General features: G+C 40.8%; 1 protein-coding gene across 10 annotated transcripts in view; it reads right to left on the bottom strand.

The window, feature by feature from the left end:
• The window catches only part of LOC104863465 (microtubule-actin cross-linking factor 1), a 340,469-nt gene that overhangs the window by 210,784 nt on the left and 108,337 nt on the right, over positions 1–21,348 (bottom strand). For all 10 annotated transcript variants that reach the window (XM_033767735.1, XM_033767743.1, XM_010625879.3 and 7 more), the window contains one exon: positions 8,713–8,774. In XM_033767735.1, the coding sequence (XP_033623626.1) occupies positions 8,713–8,774 (62 nt within the window). The remainder of the gene's footprint in view (positions 1–8,712; positions 8,775–21,348) is intronic.

Below are 21,348 nucleotides of genomic sequence, written 5' to 3'. Positions count from 1 at the left end.
GTGTTCCTTCCTGGGTTTCTCGGTTCTCCGTCGTGTTCCCGGAGCCTCGCTGGGTGTTAGGGCCCAGCATCGTGGAGGCCTTTCGGCTGTTCACGCTCCGTGGAGTGGAAGTGAGACTTTAGGTCTTACAATATAACTATGAAAATAAAATTATCTTAAAGATATAGACAGGTAATGGGGAGGGGAATGCAGTTAGTTTTCCCCCACTCCCTGGAGAATTCTTACAATAGTCTGTTTCCAAAGCACATTGAACACAGCTCTGATTACTGAAGGGTGAAGAACTAGTTAATGTTTACTGGGTGCTTCTCTATCAAAAATAGATGCAGAGATGCAGAAATGAAATATGGAAGGCTCAATTAATATCCCCAAATCATGAAACTAGCAGAAGCCAGGCTGATCTAATCCAGGTCCGCCTCACTCTAAAGTCTTTCCTTCAACACATCCATTTACTTCTGAGGTTTCCCACAAATCTCTCAAGACAAGTTACAGTAGTGGAGCATCACAAGTTTAGAGAGTCACCTAGTAGAGCCAACAGAACTCAAGAGTCATCAGTATAGGTGTTATTTCCAACAAACAATCATGCTTGTCTGTCAAGAAATAAGTGAACAATTTTAATTACCCAGGGCCTCACCTGTCTGCACAACCTTAGAAAAATCACAATTAAAATTGATTAATGAATGTCTCAAAGAAGATATATAAATGCCTAATAAATAATGAAAAGATGTTCAACATCGTCAGCCATAAGGAAAACATAAATCAAAATCAAAATGATTATATCCTCTAGGATCCCTATAATTAAAAAGACAAATAATAAGGATTAGCAAGGATGCAGATAAAATAAAATCTTCAGCCACTGATGGTGGGGATATGAAATGGTGCAGGTAACCTGGGACATAATCTGCTGGTTCTTCAAAAGGCTAGCCAACATTACCATATGGCACAGTAATTCCACTCCTAGGTATGTAACTCAAGAGAACTGAAAACATGTCCAGACAAAACACTGTAAATCAATATACATATCAGCATTGTTCATAACAGCCAAGAAGTAAAAACAACCCAAAAGCCCATCAATTGATCAATGATAAAAGATGTGGTCTACCCAGAGCAAGGAATATCCCCTAGCAATACAGAGAAATGAAAATATATGCTACAACGTGTATGAAACTTGAAAACATTAAGCTAAGAATTCAGTCACAATAGATCACATATTGTTTGACTCCATTTATGTGGAACATCTAGAATAAGCAAATCTATAGGGACACAAAGAAGAATGGCAGTTGCCTAGGGATGAGGGAAGCCCACGAGGAGTTTGGAGCTAATGCCTAAGGGGTACAGCAATTCCTTGTGGGATAATGAAAACATCCTAAAAATTGATGGTAGTGATGGTTGCATAATTCTGTAAATAAACCAAATGTCACTTGGTGGTATTCTTTCAATAGGTGACTTGCTGTAATGTGCTAATTAAGTCTTCACAAAGCTATTTTAAAAATTAGCAAATGACTAAGTTTTAAAACAAGTCTAGGCCAATCACCTCAACCCAGACTAATCACCTAAGGTCCTCATGCACCAATAAACCATGGAACCTGCTTTTTTTTTTTAGACAGGGTCTAGCTTGCTCTGTAATTCAGGTTGGCCTTAAGCTCAGTGTGTAGCCCAGGCTGGCCCCAAACTTGCAGCCATCCTCCTGCATCGACCTCTCTTATAGGCATGGCCCACCATACCCAGTTTCTTCCCATTTTTTAAAGACTGCCTTAAAGCTTTGAAAAATAAACAGCTTTCTTTAATTCTTGAGTGGCTTTAACAAATGGAATAAACTGCACTTACATGCTTAGAATCAGAATCTGATCCCAAATGGACTTTAAAGATGACTTAACTCTAATTAATCCAGTTTACAGATGAGAAAATTGTTGTCCAGAGAAGTACCCTGTGTAAAATCATTTAACCAAGAACCATCAGAGCTGGCCCCAGATCTCTGTCTCCTTATTCCCATTTGTGTTTCTTCCTTTTAAAAGACTTCTACAATGCTTGATCGGTCAATATGGCATATTATCAAATTATTAAATGATAAGAGAAACACTCTCAACAACAATAACAAAGAAGCAATGATTGTGTTGTGGTATTCTTTGATATCTACAGAAAACTTGGTCCCGAAAAGCTTTCCTCTGAAACTATGTATTAAGAGGAAATACAAGCAGTTCAAATTCCTTGTACCACTGCATACTGAAGAGCAAAAAATAGGTCAGAAGAGAAAGTTTTAAAGACAAAGTATGGCACACTCCTATAATCCCAGCACTCTGAGAGAATGAGGGAGGAAGATCACAAGTTTGAGCGCCATCTGGGAAATTTAGCAAGACCTTGTCTTAAAATAAAATTGAAAACAGGCTAGGGATATTGCTCAGTGCAAAGGCCATCAGTCAATCCCAGGTGTCACAAAAACACAACACAACAAAGATACAGGGAGGACCAGGAATAGCAGCAGCAAAGGACCTGCCTGGGCAAGTAAGAGGCCCTGAGTTTGATTCCTGATACTAAAAAAAAAAAGATAAAGGGAAAATGAGCTTGGTGATGAGGTGGATCTCTGAATTGGTAGACTGCTAAACTATAAAAGGGGAATTCTATATTGATTCATTGACTAAGTGCCTCTGAAGAAAAATCTAATGCTAAAAAGCATTTGTCTTAGACTTCTCACTCTGGAAAGATCTGTGCTCAAATGCAAGGAGTGAGCGAAGGCTGGTAACCCTTATACAATGAGCAGTGGGGTGAGTCTCTGCAGCTAAAAATTCAATGGCCTATTTTAAGAACTTCCTAAATTGAGGAACCTTAATGGTTGTATTATAGACAGTAAGTTAAAAAGAAATATTATAGACAGACAGGAGTAGGCCCTTGAGGGAATCAGTAAGGAGGATGAGAACACATTACAACTGTGGCTGGAGGCGCATCTGTTGGAGGCCAGGCCTCAAGATAAAGGAATGACCAAGCTTGCATACCTCCCCAGGGGATAAGATAAACAGTATAGCCTGGTCCAATAAAGTCTAGATAGACATCAGTCACCCCAGCGGGTGACCAAGACCTTCTGATCCATCTGTTTCTCAAAAGGTGTTTGTTCTTTCCATGTACATTGCTACATGAGCTACTTCCTCACTGGATCAATATTACCTAAGCAGCTATATTTGTAATTTTATTGGTTATTCATAGTTTTGACCCACATTGTACCAACCTTGTGATTTTGCTCTATAAAACTTTGAGAAGTGGGCTCACTGGCAATCCACTTTCAAGTCTCCTCCTGTCTCTCAGGAGGTCTCTCTCTCTCTCTCAAGAAAGTTTTCCTTTTTTTTTTGAGACAGGGTCTTACTATGCAGTTGAGACTGACCTGGTACTCACTGTGTAGCCAGGCTGGTCTTGAACTCACAGCGATCGTCCTGCCTCAGCCTCCCGAGTGCTGGGATCACAGGAGTGCACCACAATGGCCAGCAAGTTTTCCTTTTCTTAATCTCCACTGTTTTTTAGAATTCATTCTTTGATTTTGGGGAACATGAACTCAGCATCCCAGACATCTAGGATGTTGGAGTTATATTCTTTCCCCTGTATCAAAGGTATTAGCCAACCCTGATTAACAGAGATTCTCTGAGGATGAGGGTGGTTCTAAAGTCCAGCAAAGGTAACTATACTTAATAGGCTAGCACTTAAGCACGGAGAGTAGAGAATCAAGACTCAAACTGACACCCAAAGCAGGGCCAAAACCTTCAGTAGGAGCTGAGGTGAGTTTGGAGTGAACTCAAGCCCTAACAGTAACCACATCCAGGCAGAGGGAGCCACAGCCCACCACCACCAGGTCACACTTGGAAAGGATGACAACACTTTTCCTCAGTCTCATTATAACCAGGCACTGAATCCTTGTTGCCAGCCTCCTCTGACATTTCCCAATGACACGAAGACTTAAAGAAGTGAGAAAGTCCATGAAGCGTTTGGGAGAAGCAAAGTTTCTCAAGGCCAGAGCAGAACTGTGCAGCACACAGTAAAAAGACAAATTAGTTTTCTTGTGTTGAACTAGATCCTCAAAAACAAAGGAAAGTTAGAAAGAGCAGTGAACATTTGGAGTTTGAAAACTTTCCCTGGTATATCTGGAAGTCACACTAACATTCCAGGAAGTTTAGTGCCTTTTAGATTGCATACATGAATAAAAGTGAAAAGAATTACTGCATTAAACATGTGCCTTTCTTTTACATTACTAACCTCTTAAGTCAATAGGAACTAACCCAAAAGAGCATTTCTCCTCCTGAGACACATACACTCTCATCTTTTCTTAATGATCTCTTTGAGAAAATGTACTTGATTGGTTGCCAGGATCTGGGATATGGCTTACATAATTTAAATCTCTAGATTTTTCTTTTTCATGGTTTTGACATAATAAACATAACTCTTGGGTCTGTGAGCTTGCATTATAAATTAGGTTGTTTATATGTTTCATAATGTGCATTCTTAACAAATCTCTATTGACTAGATAAACCATATACTCAATTAATAAAGACAAATTAGTTTTCTTATTCTAGGATAAACCGTTTCCCAAACAGATATCTGAAAACCCAAGAGTTCCTATGTCAACTAAGCCGAGAACTGGGGTGTGCTTGTGGGGGGGTGTCCTTAATAGTTTTTGGTTTTGTTTTTGGAGACAGGCTGGCCTTGAACTCATGGAAATACTCCCACCTCAGCCTCCCAGGTGCTAGGATTAGAGGCTACTACATCCAGCTCTGGGAGGCTTAACTGGTTTTGATTATTACATTAATCGACCTGACAAAGACAGAACTAAGCTGGTTGTACTTGAAAAGCCAAGCAAAAGATGCCTAAGTTGCAAAAAATCAAATCTTGATCCCCAATCTTTAACTCAAAGTTCAAAGAATTCCAGCTTAGAGCAATGATTCTAATTAGCACTCAATCTCTCTCTCTCTCTCTAAAATATTCCAAGATGAAAAAATCCTGTTGGGGGGAAAAAAGGCTGCTGGAACCATAAGGTTGGCAGCCTGAGAAGTAATGAAAAATAGCCAAGGGTTTAAGTAAAGCTCTGGCTGGCCTCCAATATTTAACAATGCTATGATGTGTTCCTCTACTCCCATTCCCATCCCCCAACCAGAGCCCTGCTGGGCCTCCTGTCATCACACAGGACTGAAGATGAGGTCCAATAGGCATCAGCAGCTACAAATGAGCAGCAGGGAGCCACAGCTTTTGAATTCAATGACAAAGTTCAAGGAACAAGCTTGAGGCAGATAATTCAGTTCTTTCTATGGTTAGAGCCAGGTATGAAAGGAGAGTAAGTGAGGGGCATGTATAGTAGAAAAACCTAGTAATTCTGACCCTTAGCTCCACTCCTCACTAGCTATATATGATCTTGGGAAAATAACTTTACCGGTCTTACTCTCATTCTCCTCAGTGAAAACAATATAAAATACCTTCCCCTCCATGGGAATTACTGTAAGGATCAAGTCTGATAAAATGTGCTTTATGAACTATAAAGCACTACAAATATTATTTACTCCAGGTAACAAATAATGGCTATTTCTCATGGCTCTGTGTAGCACCTGACAGAAGAAACTGACACATGAACACAGAGGCATCTCTTCAAAGCAGTACTGACCAGAAATGAAATTGCAGTTGATTTAGTCTGAGGGACAGAAGAGTCTCAGGAAGCTTATACTGGAGTTTGGCCAAGACAGGTAAATAGGCAGTAGCCAGGCACTGGGATGTGCATTCCAGGAGAAAAACAAAGAGGTGTGCAAGTGCACAGGGTTTAGGGGGCAGTGTACTGTCTTGTATGGCTACAGCACAGGCTACACAAGAGTCTGCCTGGAAATGAACATGAACAGGCAGGCTGGAACCAAGCTGTGCATGTCTCTGCACTATGACAGAGTTAGGTATCATCAACCAGAGACAACCAGTAGCCCCTAAAGGAATTTAAAGCAGAGAATAGCCATTTTTGTTTGTTTTTTTGTCTGCCTCTTTCCCTTTGACCTGACATTATAAGAATATAGTATATTATCTGCCTTCAAGCTATAATCTACCATAAAGATAATGTACATAAACGCTATCACAAGATGAGTATAGTATCACACACCTTTAATCTCACCACTTAGGAAGCTGAGGCAGAAGGATCTCTTGAGTGTTCAAGGCTAGCCTGGGGTACATAGTGATTGCAAGGCCAGTTTAAACTACACAGTGAGACCCATTCTCCAAAAAACAAACAAACAAACAAATGCTACCACAGAAATACATAAGAAATATAGCAAGGAGCCAAAGAAAATGGTAGCTGATCCCCCATGTGACAGGAAAATATTTATTAAGGTGTTAAGCTGGTGTTATACAGGCAGAATAGACTTTGGGAAGGTATTCCAAGCATCAGGACATCAGGGTAAAGATATAGAGCCATAAAATAGCATGTCACATAGTTCAGCAAGAGCTTAAAATATGATGAGAATTTGGCATTATGAGCTTAGAAAGGTAGTAAGTACTACAGGGCTAGTACTACAGGTTAAGAGCATGTGTTAGACTTCAGATTGCCTGGATCCTAAAATTTCAGTCCGCCTCTTTCTATCAGCATGATCTTGAATAACATACATACGCTCTTCTAAATCTCATTTTTCTCACAGATAAAATGGGACATATTAATAGAGCATATAGCATAAGGCTACTAGAAAATTAAATGAGATGACCCATGTAAAGGACTTAGTATAAGACGCTGCATTTTAGGAATTCCTCAATAAACTGTTACTACTACTACAGAATAGGTTTGCTAGGAACTCTTACAGTGGTCAAGGTGGGAGACAAGCCCTGAACAAATACAGAGGTCACAGGCATGGGAAGGACAGGTACAAGCACTCTTTCTGAGCTAGAATTCACTGATTAGACTTGGTAAGAAGGGACAGCTTGGGGGCAGTATTGAGTCAAGTACTACGATTCTAGGTCCCTAACCGCACAACTAGGTACATAAGCAGACATATTTATCATTGCTGGGCCTGGTGATGCATGCCTTGACCGCAGCATTTAGGAGGCTGAGGCAGCAGGAACACTTCAAGTTCTGAGGCCAGCCTGGGATATACAGTGAGACCTGCCTCAAAACAACAAAACAAAACAAATTTAAAAAGAAGTCTTTACAATTTGGGATGTGTCAAATATAGCATGTTCCTGGGTACATGAATGTGCCCGGTATAGAATGCTTGGGAAGAATGAGAGAAAAGGCTGTGACTCCCTCTCTATTCAGGACTTGAAGTTTGAAAAATCACCCTAACCCGCAGTTCTTCCTACACAAGTGCCCTGAAGAGCCATGCTTGATTTATATACTCATCTCCTGGGCTACAGTTCCTTTAACAATAGGCAGACAACCGGCCCACGGAGGAAAGTGAACCCTAATCCATCATATTTTTTGTTTGCACCTTTAGAACTATGAGGCTTCAGGGTTGTACCCATTTAAGGCGCAGCTACCACATCTAGTATATAATAAATGAGAGAATGCAGAAAAATGAAGGTGGGGACACACAAAAAGTAGAACAGGAAAATGAAGACTCAAAAAGAGAAAGAGAGAGTAGTGGCCCAATAACTTTCCTTTTCATAAAGTCCAGCTGTATCTAGACATCAGATTGTGTGAGATTATCCCATATGCATTTCTAATTGTGCTTCTTTGTACTTAGCAAACAAACAATCCCTGTGACTAAAATAAGTGAGACTGCTCAAGAACACAGAGAACAAGGCAAGAAAATGGCCAGTGTTAGGGCCCTGGGACCATCATATGGAAGGTCAGAGAGAAGAGCCAGTGAAAGAGGCAAAGAAGGCATTCAGAAGGGGAAGAGGTGATGGGAAAAAGCAGTGTCCTACAAGTCAATGTAAAAGAGGGTTTTGAGGGACAGACAGCAGTGTCCAGTGCTACAGAGAAACTTCATCAGAGGAAGATGAAACTAGGCTACTGGATATGGCAATTAAGAGATCGCTGGCAACCTTTCCCAGAGCAGCACAGATTATCAGAACTCACAAACGCTGTTTTTCACATGTGACTGCTACAGGAGGCCCACCAGTTATCCTCAGGTGCATCTTTAATGTGCTTCTGCTTGACTTTTACCAGTCCTGGACATTTTGGACACAGTCTGTATCTTGTACTACATGGTGGTAAATTTCATGTAAAAAACCCTCAACTGAACATTTACAATTTATGAGCTTTAGAGAATAAAATCCCCTGCAGGGCATGGTGGCGCATGCCTGCATCCCAGCGCTTGGGAGGGTGAAGCAAGAGGATTACCATGAGTTCCAGGCCAGCCTGGGTTACATAGTGAGTTCAAGGCCAGTCTGAACTACATAGTGAGACTGTTTCAATAAAAAAGAGAAAGAGAGAGAAAGAGAGGGAGAATAAAACCCCCTTTGTCCCATCCTTACTTAGTAATGAGGCTTAAAAATAAAAATAAAGGGGTTTATAAAACAATTTTTTAAAGTTGGCAATAACGTGTTCTTAGAATCCTAGAAATCATTCCAAGCGCCCTACTATTATATAGTAGCACATAATATGGTTGTTTCCACAGTCATGACTATAAGAGAAGGGAGGGAGGAGCATGCACGTCTTCACAACTGGCACAAGACAAGCAATCTAAACTATCCAAGAGAAGAGAAGTTAGACTCAGCTCAGGAGCTCTAAGGGGAACTAGGGCCACATACACGACATACATGAAGGAGACTGACCTTCATCAAGTGCTTGTTGACCCACTTGGTGAATGTTTTCTTCTGAACCCGGTCCCGCTCATCTGCAAAGGAAAGAGAGAAGGACTCAGGTATGTGCAAGAAACAAATTCCCAATTCCCTGCTTGCCCACACTCCAATTTTTCCAGGACCACTTTAAAACACAGATTTTTAAACCAGGTGTGGTAGTATAGGCTTGTAATCCCAGCACTTGAGAGAGGCAGAAGCAGGAGCATCACTGCAAGGTTGAGGCCAGCCTGAGCTACACAGTGAGTTCAAGGTGAGCCTGAAATTCATAGCAAGACCCTGTCTCAAAAAAAAAAAAACAAAAACAAAAACAAAAACAAAAACAAAAAACCCACAAAAGTTGTCTTTAACCACAAAACCACAGGACAATGACTTCTTGTTAGGAAGGCTCAGTCCTTCCAACTTTTCTCTGTAGTCCTGACCATGTTGTCATTTTACAAATTAGAATCATGTGCTTTAAAAATGCTATCACAGCAATATCTTCTCAGCATCATAATATGAACAGAGAAGGGAGCAGAGTTATTCTTGATTGCTTCACAACAAGCTCTAAAGGTTAAAGCTGTGAACACAATCATAAAGAGTGGAGTGGCCTTGGCACATGGGTTGCAGCTTTCTCTCCATCCACCAATCTGCCCAAGCAATGCTCCGCTGCCCCAGTATCTCCTGCATGCCACCTCTCTTGCCAGCAGAACTCTCAAAGCTGTCTAGTTTACACTCCTTGCACATCTGTTCCCTCCCTTCCTTCTCCTAAGAGGAAACAGAGGCAAACGCCCCTATTTTCTCAGTTGTTTTCACCACTTTAACAGAAACCTAACAGTCAATACCTGGCTCTGACCTCTCCTGACTCCCTGTCTTGTAGAGGACTCACTTTCTCTCACTCCAGAGCTACTTCCAGAGTATTGAGCCATCAGCCCAGCTCCTTTTTTATTTACTTGAAACCACACTGTCCTCTATCAGTGATAGTGAACCTTTTAGAACTTTCGATGATACAAACAACCCTCTGCAGCACCCTTGCCATAACGTTCCCTACCACGGCCCTGCATCATCTTGTTTAAATCAGCCTCATGGTCACTCACCATTCCCTGCTGTCCACTCCCTTCTACACGGCAAATACATCTTAACCTTCCCTGGCGATTTAGGTCACATTTATTATTTCCAAATGAATAGCAACATACAGGCTGACAATGCATCTAAGACTGACTAGATCCAATGTACTCCATCTACAAGTAACATCTAGGCACCACAATGGCACACTCTGAACCTCATTCCTTCTCCAAACACACCCACCTATATAGCAGTCACTTTTAGCAATCTATCATCCCCAATCATTCTTTGTGTGTGTATGATACTGGGGTTGAAATCCAGTGATGGTCTTCCACTTGTTATACTGGCCAGTCTAGGCTCACACTTGAGATTCTCCTGCCTCAGCCTCCCACAATGCTGGGATTACACCACTCCTGGCCCACTCCCTAACCATTCTTGATCTTCAATCACTACTCTATTTTTATTCTACTCTATTCATTAACAGCATCTAAGATTATCTCAGTCTACATGAGACTACACAAGTAAACAATTCCAAGTGGCCCTCCATAACCCCAGGGTCCCTCATCTCCCCAATCTTCTATTGCTGTGTTCACCATAACAATCTCTAAACCTGAATTATCACCATTGCTTGACTCTTTAATTTCTTTTCCAAGTCAAGAGAACATTTCAAAAGAAAGAGGCAGAAGTATATAAATCTTGATTCATTCATCCAAACTTCAGCTAGGTTCTCTCTCCCTCTGCCCAGTGATTCTCCTCTTACAGATCTAGTAAAAATCACCAACACCATTCCAAACAGTGCCAATGCTCTCTCTTTCTGTTTTGTTTGTTTTTGATGCAGGGTCTCACTATGTAGTTGAGACTGACCTGGAACTCACTATGTAGCCCAAACTGGTCTCAAACTCACAGCGATCCTCCTGCCTCAGCCTCCAGAGTGCTGGGATTACAGGCGTGTATCACCACGCCCGGTGTGCCAATGCTCTCTTTATCCCAAATAAATGCACTGGTTTACCTACTTTCCTGAGGTTATACCCATTCACTAAGTACACTCTCCTCTTTTTCTCTGGTTTTGTCTTCACATCTTTTTTGGCTTTAAATCTTTTTCTGCTTTGTAAGGAGAAATTTGCATCCTACTATGGACCACAGAACTAAGAGACAGACCTTCCAAGTTAGCCAATCTAATTCCCTTATTGATATATACAGTGGTACAGTGATATATACAGGTGCACAGTTGTGATTCTTTCCATGATTCTGGTCACAAGCTGAGCTGAACAAGAATCAAAACAAATTCAATGGTTAGGTTCAATGTTGATTTTATGGGAAAATTTGATTTGGTTCTCATCCAGTTCAGTTTGTGAGCAGAATCATGAAAATAACCAAGTTCACGGACTGAGGTACCACTGTACTATAAATCCTTTCAACCACAAAGTTGGGGTTAACAGTCCAACATCTTACATAAAGACAGTATTCTTGAGATAATGGAAAACCCACTACCTCATAAGACAGCACACCAATTTAATAGTTCTAATAAGTGCCATAATCTGCTTCCTTATAAATTCTGCCTATTGGCTTTTATGTGGGACCGTTAAAAAATGTTTAAGTCAAATCTATTTTTTACTTAAGGTTTATAAATATTTGAAGCCAAGATTCTTATTAGGTTTGATTACTATCATGCCAACATATTTTGATCTTTTTAGCTACCAACTCAGTTATCCAGTACCTACATCATCTTTTTCAGGCCCATGTCACCCAGAAACTAAATCAGAATCAGTTACAACTAGTCCCAGCTAAATCACTGACACTCATACCATTTATTTTCTCTGTATGCTATTCTATTTCTCTTCATTCTCACCTTTCCAAATGCTATTTATTATTTATAATCTAGTTTGTTCGTTCACTCATTTATTCTTTGGAAAAATATTAAGGACCAAGTAGATAGATGCTTTAGACTCTAGTAAAAGAAATATTAATGTAGCTGGGCATGGTGGTGCATGATTATAATCTCAGCACTTGGAAGACTGAGACAGGAGGACCACCATGACTTGGAGGTCAGCCTGAATTACATGATGAGAGACTCTGTTTGAAAAAAAAAAAAAAAAAAAAATTATGTCACAATCCGTACCTTCAAAAGAAGTGATAGCATAACAAAGAACTTCAATGCAGTTTGATATGTGCTGTAACAGGTAAGCAGAGAGTGTTCAATCAATAAAAAAATGGTTTAGCCTACCTAAGTAGGGAAGGGAGACATGGAAGGTAGTGAAGGTTTCCCAGAAGCACAACTAACCTTAAAAGATGACTAGAAGTTAACCAGAAAGAGAAGGGAAACGGACAAAGTTGTGACATGAAGTTATTATCTCATACAAATTCAAGGAGACAACAGCTTATGTTCAGAAAAATGCAGAGTCAATGATAGTTGAAAGATAGGATGTTTAATAGATATGGAGACTTAAAACTTGGTAAAATATCATGTGCCAAATCACGACCTTTCAAATTGTATCTTATAGGTAGGAAGAGGCACTGAAAGATTTTAAATAGGAGACCGACATGATCAAAGCTGTGTCTGAAAAAAAAAAATTATTCTATCTTTCTTGACAACTCCAGTTCCCAATAATCTCTTTGTCCTCCAAATTCTACGGTGCCTCTCGATTCAGGAGGGAGAGGATCAAAGTATGTTTTCTGAATAGAATTATTAAAAGCAACATGACTACATGCCCTTCCAAAACCAGCTAGCCTGCTCACAGTGAGCTGTACGTTCCCCAAAAAAGAGTTTCACGGTGGAGAGGTGGGGGGTATCACAGAACTCCTTTGCCTCTAGGAGTAGAGGATCTTTTTTTAAGATCCTATGTTGACAGGCCTACCAAGTGAATGAAAGCTTATTTCCTAACTTAAACATCAGCATAAGAGGCTATTGCAGTGCCTACCTAGAGTTTAACAACAATATTTTAGCATGGAATTTCAATGGGGAAACCAAGAAAAACCTTCACTATTACATACAACTTCAGCATGCTTCAAATTGCTCAAACTATTTGGCAAATTTTAGGTTTGGCTTCCTATACATAAAACCCTACTTCAATTCTAGGCCTAAACTAGCTCACTCATTTCCAGCTAACAGTGAAGGTAAAATTCTCAGAAAATACCCTTATGAGACAGGAAAACAGTCAAAGAAAGGGGAAAAATTCATTATAATGTCAGGTCTAATAAAGGCATTTACTCTTTATTTGGTGTTATTATTATTAGATTTCTAAATTATAAAGCTCTAATTGGAAGGATTTAGTACTTGTTTTCAATTTCATAAAGACTACCACTACACTGCAGGTCTCTGGGCACCAAGCTACCAATACGTACTCTAATTTTCTTTGTTTCAGTTTCACTGGAAGAGACGTCCCTCCTCATAACCTAAGTCTATCTTTCCATCTCACATCTGGATCCTACCTCTTCCCACTTCTTGGGAAGGTAACCCAACAAGAATCACCTGCCTGCATACCTTCAACTCCCTCTCTCCACCAGCTCTCTTCCCTGGGCTTCCAGAACAAGTATGGTGACAAGACTCAGACTCTACTTCTTCACCTCCTACTCACCCATCTGGCCATGGCTTCCAAACCCACAGATTCACTGTCCCTGCTCTCCCTACAGTCACTGACTGCCAACCAAGTAGGTGGTCTTGCATCCTATCTCGTTTGAATTCTCTGGGGCAGAAGACAATGCTAATGATTCCTTCACGTTTTAAGCAAACTCTTCTTCTCTTTTGTGGTACTGGAGATTGAACCAAGGACTTCTGTACTGAGCCACATCCCCAGTCTTTTTTTATTTTTAATTTTGAGACAGGGTCTTACTAAATTGCCCAAACTGGGCTTGAACCTGTGACACTATCCCGTCCCTCCACCCAGGCCTCACCCTCTCAGAGTGCTGGGATTATGCACCACCACCACCCAGCCACACTCTCCTTGAATCTAGTGTTCTTCAGCCTTTGTTTTTCTCTCTCTTTTGCTCACTCCTTAAATGTTTATTCATCTCTGGTTCTGATTTACTTTTTATTCTATGTTATAGCTTAAGATACCCATGTATCTCCACTAATAGGCTTGGGGTGGGGATCATAAAAACTCAAAAATTATATGCAAAGCTTTTGGTGTTATAGGGCAGGAGATCATTGCTTTTTAAAAATTACAAGAATGCCTATTCTCTACCTTCTCCTAGAATGATTTAATCTACTCCCACGGTTCCAACTATAATCTATACACAGATAATTCCCAGATTCACATCTTCAGCTCAGGTCTTTATCTCAAACACCAGTCTCACATATCAAATTGCCTCCTAAAAATTTCATGCTCATCTCAAACTCACTGGATTAAAACAGAATTCTTCTTGTTTCTCACAGATTTCCCGGCTATAATCCATCCTTCTCAATGCTGCCAAGGCTGATTTTGTTACTGTCCACCTTAAAATCCTCCAGTGAGTCTTTATTCTCCCTACATATTAGTAATAAAAATCTACTGAACACATACTTATGTGCCAAACACCTTACATATATTCTCATGTTCAGCAACCTTTAAGCATTACTTTGACAGACAGATAAAATCCAGAGAGGATAAACAACTTGTCCAAAATCACAAAGTCAGGAATGGACTCACATCTGAACCCAATGCTATCCAGTGCCAAACCCCAAATGTCTCCATTCAGGATAACATTCAAACTTTTTTCGCTTGAGTTCTTCCTGCCACTTATTTCTCTCCAACCTTCCATGAAAACTTTTAACTTCCAGCCTTATTTAAAAAAAAAAAAAAAAAGTATCCCCCAAATGGGCAGGTTTTCTTGTACGTCATGCCTTTGCACCTACTATTCCCTCTGCATGTAATGTACCTCCCTTTCCTCATTCTTAGCATTTAATTCAATTGTCACCTTCTCTAAAAGCTTTTCCCACCCCTATATAAACTGGTTTAGGTGATTACTGTAAATATCACTATTTACTAATCTGTCCTACAGTTTGAGCATAGGAGTGATATAGAATGAAAGCTGCATTTGAGATGCAAAGATCTATTTTCTGATCCAGTAACCAACCTATCCACAAGGTCTCAATGCATCATGAATCGTTCAAAAACAAATGAGAAGAGGGCCGCAGATTTAGCTCAGTGCTTCCCCCACATTTCTCACAAGCACAAGGACTTGAGTTCGATTTCGAGTACCAAAAAAGAACAAATGAGGAGAAAACCTGCTTGTTTCCCGGAGGGTAACCAGAAAATCACAAGTTCTTAGGAAGCCCAGAAGCATCAGTCATCTGGAAATCTAAAAGGATATACCCAAGCTAACAGAGAAGGGGAAGACGCTGTAGAAATAGGTCTGTTCTGTGACCTTATGACGTTTACAATTAGTAGTAAGAGATATCATGTAAATAATAATAACACTGAGCAAATAAGCTATCAGATACACACTGCATAAATGATACTAAAGCATAAACACAAAGCAATTTTGTCAGAGAGATAGAAGAGTTCATGGAAGGTGTGGTGTCTGAACTAATTCTTGAATGACAAGTAGGATTCTGGCAGGCCAAAAAGGGGCTAAGTAAGGTATTCTAAACAAGCAAAAAAATCAGCTATGATTTAGATACATCTAAGTACACATCGTGTGTTTAGAGAATGCTATGGCTAGATAGAGCATGCATTTAGTAACATAATGAGAAAGCATGCTATGAAAGCTGTTAGATGAGGTCAAAACATGGAGGACCCCAATGAGGACAAGTACGTGCTCATTTAAATAGAGAGATGTTACTGAAGTTTTCTAAACCAGCATGTTTTGGGAAGACTGGCCTTGTTTTGGGCTGAAGGCCAGACTTCACCACAGTGATGCTAAAAGGTGAAAAACCACTTAGAAATCTGACAGACAAGAAAAAAATAAAAAATCTTAAACTAAAACAGAGGCAGCAGGAAAGTAAAGAAGACAAAGAGATTCACAAGACAATGTAGAACCAGAACCAATGACCCTTAAGTATTGCTTAGATGTGGCAGCGTAAAGAAAGGGAGAGTTCAAGAACAACTGTTCCTAGGCAGAGAAATTAGAAGGAGAGTTTTATCTCTAGATAATAAAAATAAGAGCCACAAATTTCACGTGGGTAAATTGGGTCAAGCAAAAGACAAAGAACAGAGTGTTAGCAATAGCTTCCTGCTGAAAGTTGAAATCTTAGGTCCAGAGTTCAGAAAAGTGATCAGAATTGAAGACACAGATTCCACAGTTGAAGCTATAGCAAGCAGAGTAGACAGCCTGTTTCAACAAATTTTTCTAACTCACTACTTTGTCCATATCAGCCCTCTAGTCAGAATCCTTTAGTGACTATCAAAGGATGAAAGGATCAAGTTTAGCTCTTTAGTTTTCACATTCAACAAAGCCCTCTACAGCCCTATGACACTCAACTCCTGTCTTTATTTACCATGTTTTAGTTGATTGGAAGAGCCAGAGATAAGACCTACACTTCTCAAACCCTGAGTCTTCATATTCAGCTACATCCCAGCCCTTTTTTATTTTGAGACAGGGTCTTGCTAAGTTACCTAAGCTAGGCTAGAAGTGGTGATCCTATCTCATCTTCCCCAAGCACTGGGATTGTAGGTATGCACCACCAGCCCCAGGTCCTTCCAACTATATATTTATACTCCTTCTTGAATGACTCAACTACAACCATTGTGATTGCATTGTTTCCAAACATTATTTTCACATCCCTGCCTTTCTATACCCCTTTTGTCCACCTGGAATATCTTTCTTCCTCTTCTTAGATTATCCAAGTAGAGGCCTCCTTTCAAGATCTCGATGAGGGCTGGGGATTTAGCTCAGTGGTTCCCCCGCCTGCCTTGCTCCAAGTTCAATGCCCCCCGCCCTGGCAAAAAAAAAGATCTCAATGAAAGCCCACTCCTCCCTGACTCTTTCAGCCTGTGTGTCACTTAATAGTGGCACAGAGGTTATAAAGCCTATTGTTGGGTATCTCTGTGAGTCTCATTTCTCTATGTACTCTGGGCCCCTTCTAGGCAAGATACATATTAGCATATACACACTGAGAGCTCAGTACATGTCACCGTTACATCTAAAAGGACACATTAAATAGTATTTTCAAAGACTAAGAAGTGATCTCAAGTGAATTTGAAAGACTGCTATTCAGCAGAGAGCCTGGGGGCACTCAGATGTCTCTTCGTTAGCTACCACTTTCCTAAATTCTTGCCCATCTAGATCTGGCAGATTTCCATGTACATCAAAGAAAATGGGATAGAGATGAATTAAAATCTGTTTACCAATAATGTATAAAGGCACCAACACTATAAATGATTCCCAGCCTCAGAAGACTACAAATCTACTTTGAGAGATAAGATCCACCTCAATACTTACTGCATCTACTATATATCAAGAATTCTACTGGGCAAAGTGGTATATGAAGGTATCCAGGTACAGCACACAAGTGGTGAGCAAACTCTCAATAACACTGGGATGGTTGACTGAGTTTTTCAAACTGAGATATTTGGTTAAGAGAAGCTAAATGGGCTCAGCAATTCCACTCCCTAGGGTGTAGAAGATCCACCCTAGAGCCTCTTTGCCACATCCTAGGGCAGCTCCTTCTGTGGATGTTATAAAGGAGAAAGGAGGAAGAAGCTGCCCCTTCTGTTCCTTGGAGGAGTCTTCACCTTGGATGTTATGTCCTACCTTCTAGAGCAGACTCTTCGGCTTCTGGCTTGGCTCTTTCAACCCTCCATCACAAACCCACTGGCCTCCTGACACTGCAGTAAGCTCCAGACCTTGGGCTAAAATCCTTCTGCCTCCAGCATGAAGAAACACACTCTGCACTTTACCTCATCGGACTCTCTGGGTGGCCACTGTAAGCCAATTTTGTATCTTAACACGTGTTATATCTGTTTCTCTAATAAATACTGACTGATACAAGCATCCAGATGACAGTATTGTGTGGCAGTCAGATGAAGACTGAAAATGACAACCAGGCTCTCTCTGGGAGCTAGAAGACAATCCCCAGGATTCATCAGATCTTTTACTGGAAGTCTGATGGCAACCCCTGTGGTGACCAGAGACAGAGGCTCTATCTGAACCAGAGGACAAACACCTGTAATGATCAACGCCTCAGCGGGCCAGATGATGATCAGAAGCACTGACCAGATCCTTAGTGAGGGCTATCAGCTACTAGCAGGGCCACATCCGGGATGCCCAGCCTTCAGTTTCCCTTTTGATCTGGGAACAACTCCCAGAAAAGCATTGGAACTTACAGACTAAGAGCTCTCCGTTTCTGAAGAAGCCAGAGAGTTTGAAACCCTATGAGTACCCACACTAGGACTGTGGGAAATCTTACTCAAGGTCTTCTTGCCTCTGGGTCCACCAGCAAGCACACAGTGTCCAGAAGCCCTATGCATGCAACGTGCAGGGATGCAAGTAGAGATTCAGTTGCTCAGATGAGTGCAAGCAACACATGAGAAGGCACACCGAAGAGCAGCCCTGCAAGTGTGATGCCTGCCCCCAAGAGTTTCACCAGATCTGATCACCTGACACAGCATCAGAGTCCACAGATAATTTCACCTAGGACTGCAGCCCAGCAGTCTATAAGGGACCATGGATAGATAGGAAATTCCCCCCTGAGCCTTTGCTCCTGTACTGTACACCACTGCACCAACAATAGATATTGGATGTTTGTCAATACTTTAAGTTTTTAGTTTTTCTAAAGCACACAAGAAATACTTGTGTGTGTTTGTCCATGAAAAACTGAGTAATAGGGTCAGAAATGTAGCTCAGCAGCACAGCACCTGCCTGGCAAGCACAAGACCAAGTTTGATTCCCATACCAAAAAACAACAACAACGAAAAGAAAAACTGAGTAATAACAATTCCATAGATAAAGAAGCACTCTTCTTTCATTCCCCTCTAGGGCAATGCTTTCCATGTGCTGCGAGTCTTGGATTTTGCTTTGTAAACTGGTCAAAACTGCATCATGACAGCTGTGAATGCCTAAACAGATGCCAAGAAAAGGGGAGATGGGACGTAATGAGGGAGAATGGTATCATGTCTCCCTTGTTTTGCCTGACACAAGAAGTGCTGAAGAGACACTGGAAGGCCTATGCGCACACTGGCCTGTGAAGAGAACCAGTTCTAGGGTTCTGATGGATGAACGCATTCTATGTGAGGAGCTCCTATGAAGACATATCCCCTGTAACAATTGCTCTTACCCACAAACCATCACCAGCTCCTGCAAGGAGCCCGTGGACCTAGAACAGCTCCTATGAAGTCCCTTTTTACCTTTTTGCTTTACTTTGCTCCTTTGCTTGAAGACAGGGTCTCAGCATGGGGATTAAACTCAGTGGTACCGCACCTCCCTGGAAAGCGCAAGGCCCTGAGTTTGTCGTCCCCCACCCAAAAAAAAGACAGGGTCTTGATTGTTTACATTTTAATAAACAAGTCATTTGTATTACTGTTGAATTTGCTGCTAAAGTGTAAATCGGTGTCTGACTGTAGTGCTGTAACATAATACAGTAGGATGGGAGCTGCATGTGTCATGAAGTGTTTGATATCTGACTCAAACCTAGAGGCAGCACTTGTTGTTGAAAAGGTGAGAGAAATCTAATAAACGTTTCTGACAAAGAAAAGAAAAACCCAAAGAATTGTTTGAGGCCTATCTCACTTAGCATTTGACTTAATACTGACAATGTTATCCAAGTGCGCATTATTTATCCCATAATTCTGAAGTTTAGTGCTCAGAGGGCTTACTACTAATTTCCCCAAAGTTATACAGTAATTAGTAGAACTAAGATTTAAATCCAAGTCTGTAAGGCTCTGTCAGATGTGTGATCACTACATGCTACTGCCTCCATGAAATTATTGTAAGTAAACACAATAGAGTCCTATACAATCCAGGGAAAAGGGGGAATGAAAACTACCACTGCAATAAAGATTCAAGAAAGACATCCAGCCAGGAGTGGTGCTGTACACCCATAACCCCAGCGTTTGGGAGGTCCAGACAGGAGAATCACTGTGATCACGTCCAAGGCCAAACTGCACTACACACATAGTGAGTTCACAGCTGGCCTGGACTAAATAGTGAGAGGTTATCTCAGGAAAGAAAAAAATGGGGGGTGCTGGGCGGGGGGAGAAAGACATCTACTAAGAAGGGTTGGTATAAACTGAGAAAGTTTCAATAAGGACTGACTGGATTTAGGGAAGTGAAAACTCTAGAAACTTCAATGCAAATTTAAATTTTTACCTTATATCTTAGAAAAATCTGATCTGCATCAGTGACAATTCTTTAGACTATTAGGAATCAGAAGCATGGGGCAGGCCTGGGGATTCTGCTCAGTGGCACTTTGCCTGCCTTGCAAGTGCAAGGTCCTAAGCTCCATTCCCAGTATCCCCAAATAACAAACAAAACCCTGCAGAAAACATGGGGCAAGTTTTATATATATGCACTGCAATAAAATAGCTAAATTTCTGTCAATGGATAAAAGGCTGAAGGAGGATTTCTGAACCCATCATACTGCCCCCATTGCCTTCCTCTACCTCCCAAATGGGACTATGTTAAAATTCCAATTAAATCTGCATTTACTGTTTCTGTTCTTTGTAAACAATCTTTTAAATTTTTAATGTATTTATTACATTTCTTTGTATTTCTGAGTAAATCTTCTGGCAATTCTGTGGTTGGTTATAAGAGTGGGATTATGGAGTCTTTAATTTTCTACTTTGCATATTGTGTACAAGTTTAATGCTTTGCAAGAACACCTACATTTACCTTTTTAATTACTAAAAACAATAAAGTATTTCCATTTTGAAACTGCAAAAAAAAACGGGTAAAAGTTATATAAGGAAATAAAACATGCTCATGCTTAGCAAGCCCAAGGCTGGGGGTTTGCTGACCAGCACCCACATTCCCCAAAAAGAGAGACAGAAGCCAGGGTGGTAGCAAAAGAGCCACAGAGATGGAGGGAGAGATATACACAGAGAATAGAAGAGAGGAAAGATTAATATTTTCTAGAATACTCATTGGAAAAGTTAATATTTCATACTACAAAAGGAAGCAGAACATTAAGAATCCTCAAAAATGATCTTAAAGACATCAAGGCCCAGAGGGATTAAAGAATTCAGATAAAGTCACATGGGCACAACCGGGTCTGTATAAATTGGATTTCCTACTCTCTAGTCTGTGGTTCTTACCTTTTTCTGAAACAGTATTCATCTCCTGTCACTGAGCCTGAGTTACATCTATAAAATGAGGAGTTTGGACTAAGGCAATGGCTCCAAGATACCAATCTATGAACCAGACATATCAAACATACACCTGGAAAGCTTTTGCAAAAAGTAAGTCAAGCAAACTGAGAGCAGTATCTGTATCTCTGGCCTGTGGCCAACAGCCAGGCCAAGCTCACAATAAGGAGCTGCTCTCTCTGCCATCAGGCACCCTAAGCAAAGGAGTCTTTACTCCAGCAATCCTGGTGTCTATTTGTGTTCCTGGTTTTATATAAGAATAAATGATGGGGCCAGGGATTTAGCTCAGTGGTTCCGCCACCTGCCTCACAAACACAAGGTCCCAAGTTTGATCCCAGGTACCCCAAAA

This window comes from Fukomys damarensis, unplaced genomic scaffold (genome assembly GCF_012274545.1).
Source record: "Fukomys damarensis isolate Sample0158 unplaced genomic scaffold, DMR_v1.0_HiC HiC_scaffold_23, whole genome shotgun sequence".
Classification (NCBI taxonomy): domain Eukaryota; kingdom Metazoa; phylum Chordata; class Mammalia; order Rodentia; family Bathyergidae; genus Fukomys; species Fukomys damarensis.
The sequence above is the reverse complement of the archived record's forward strand: the minus strand, read 5'-3'. Positions and strand labels throughout refer to the sequence as shown.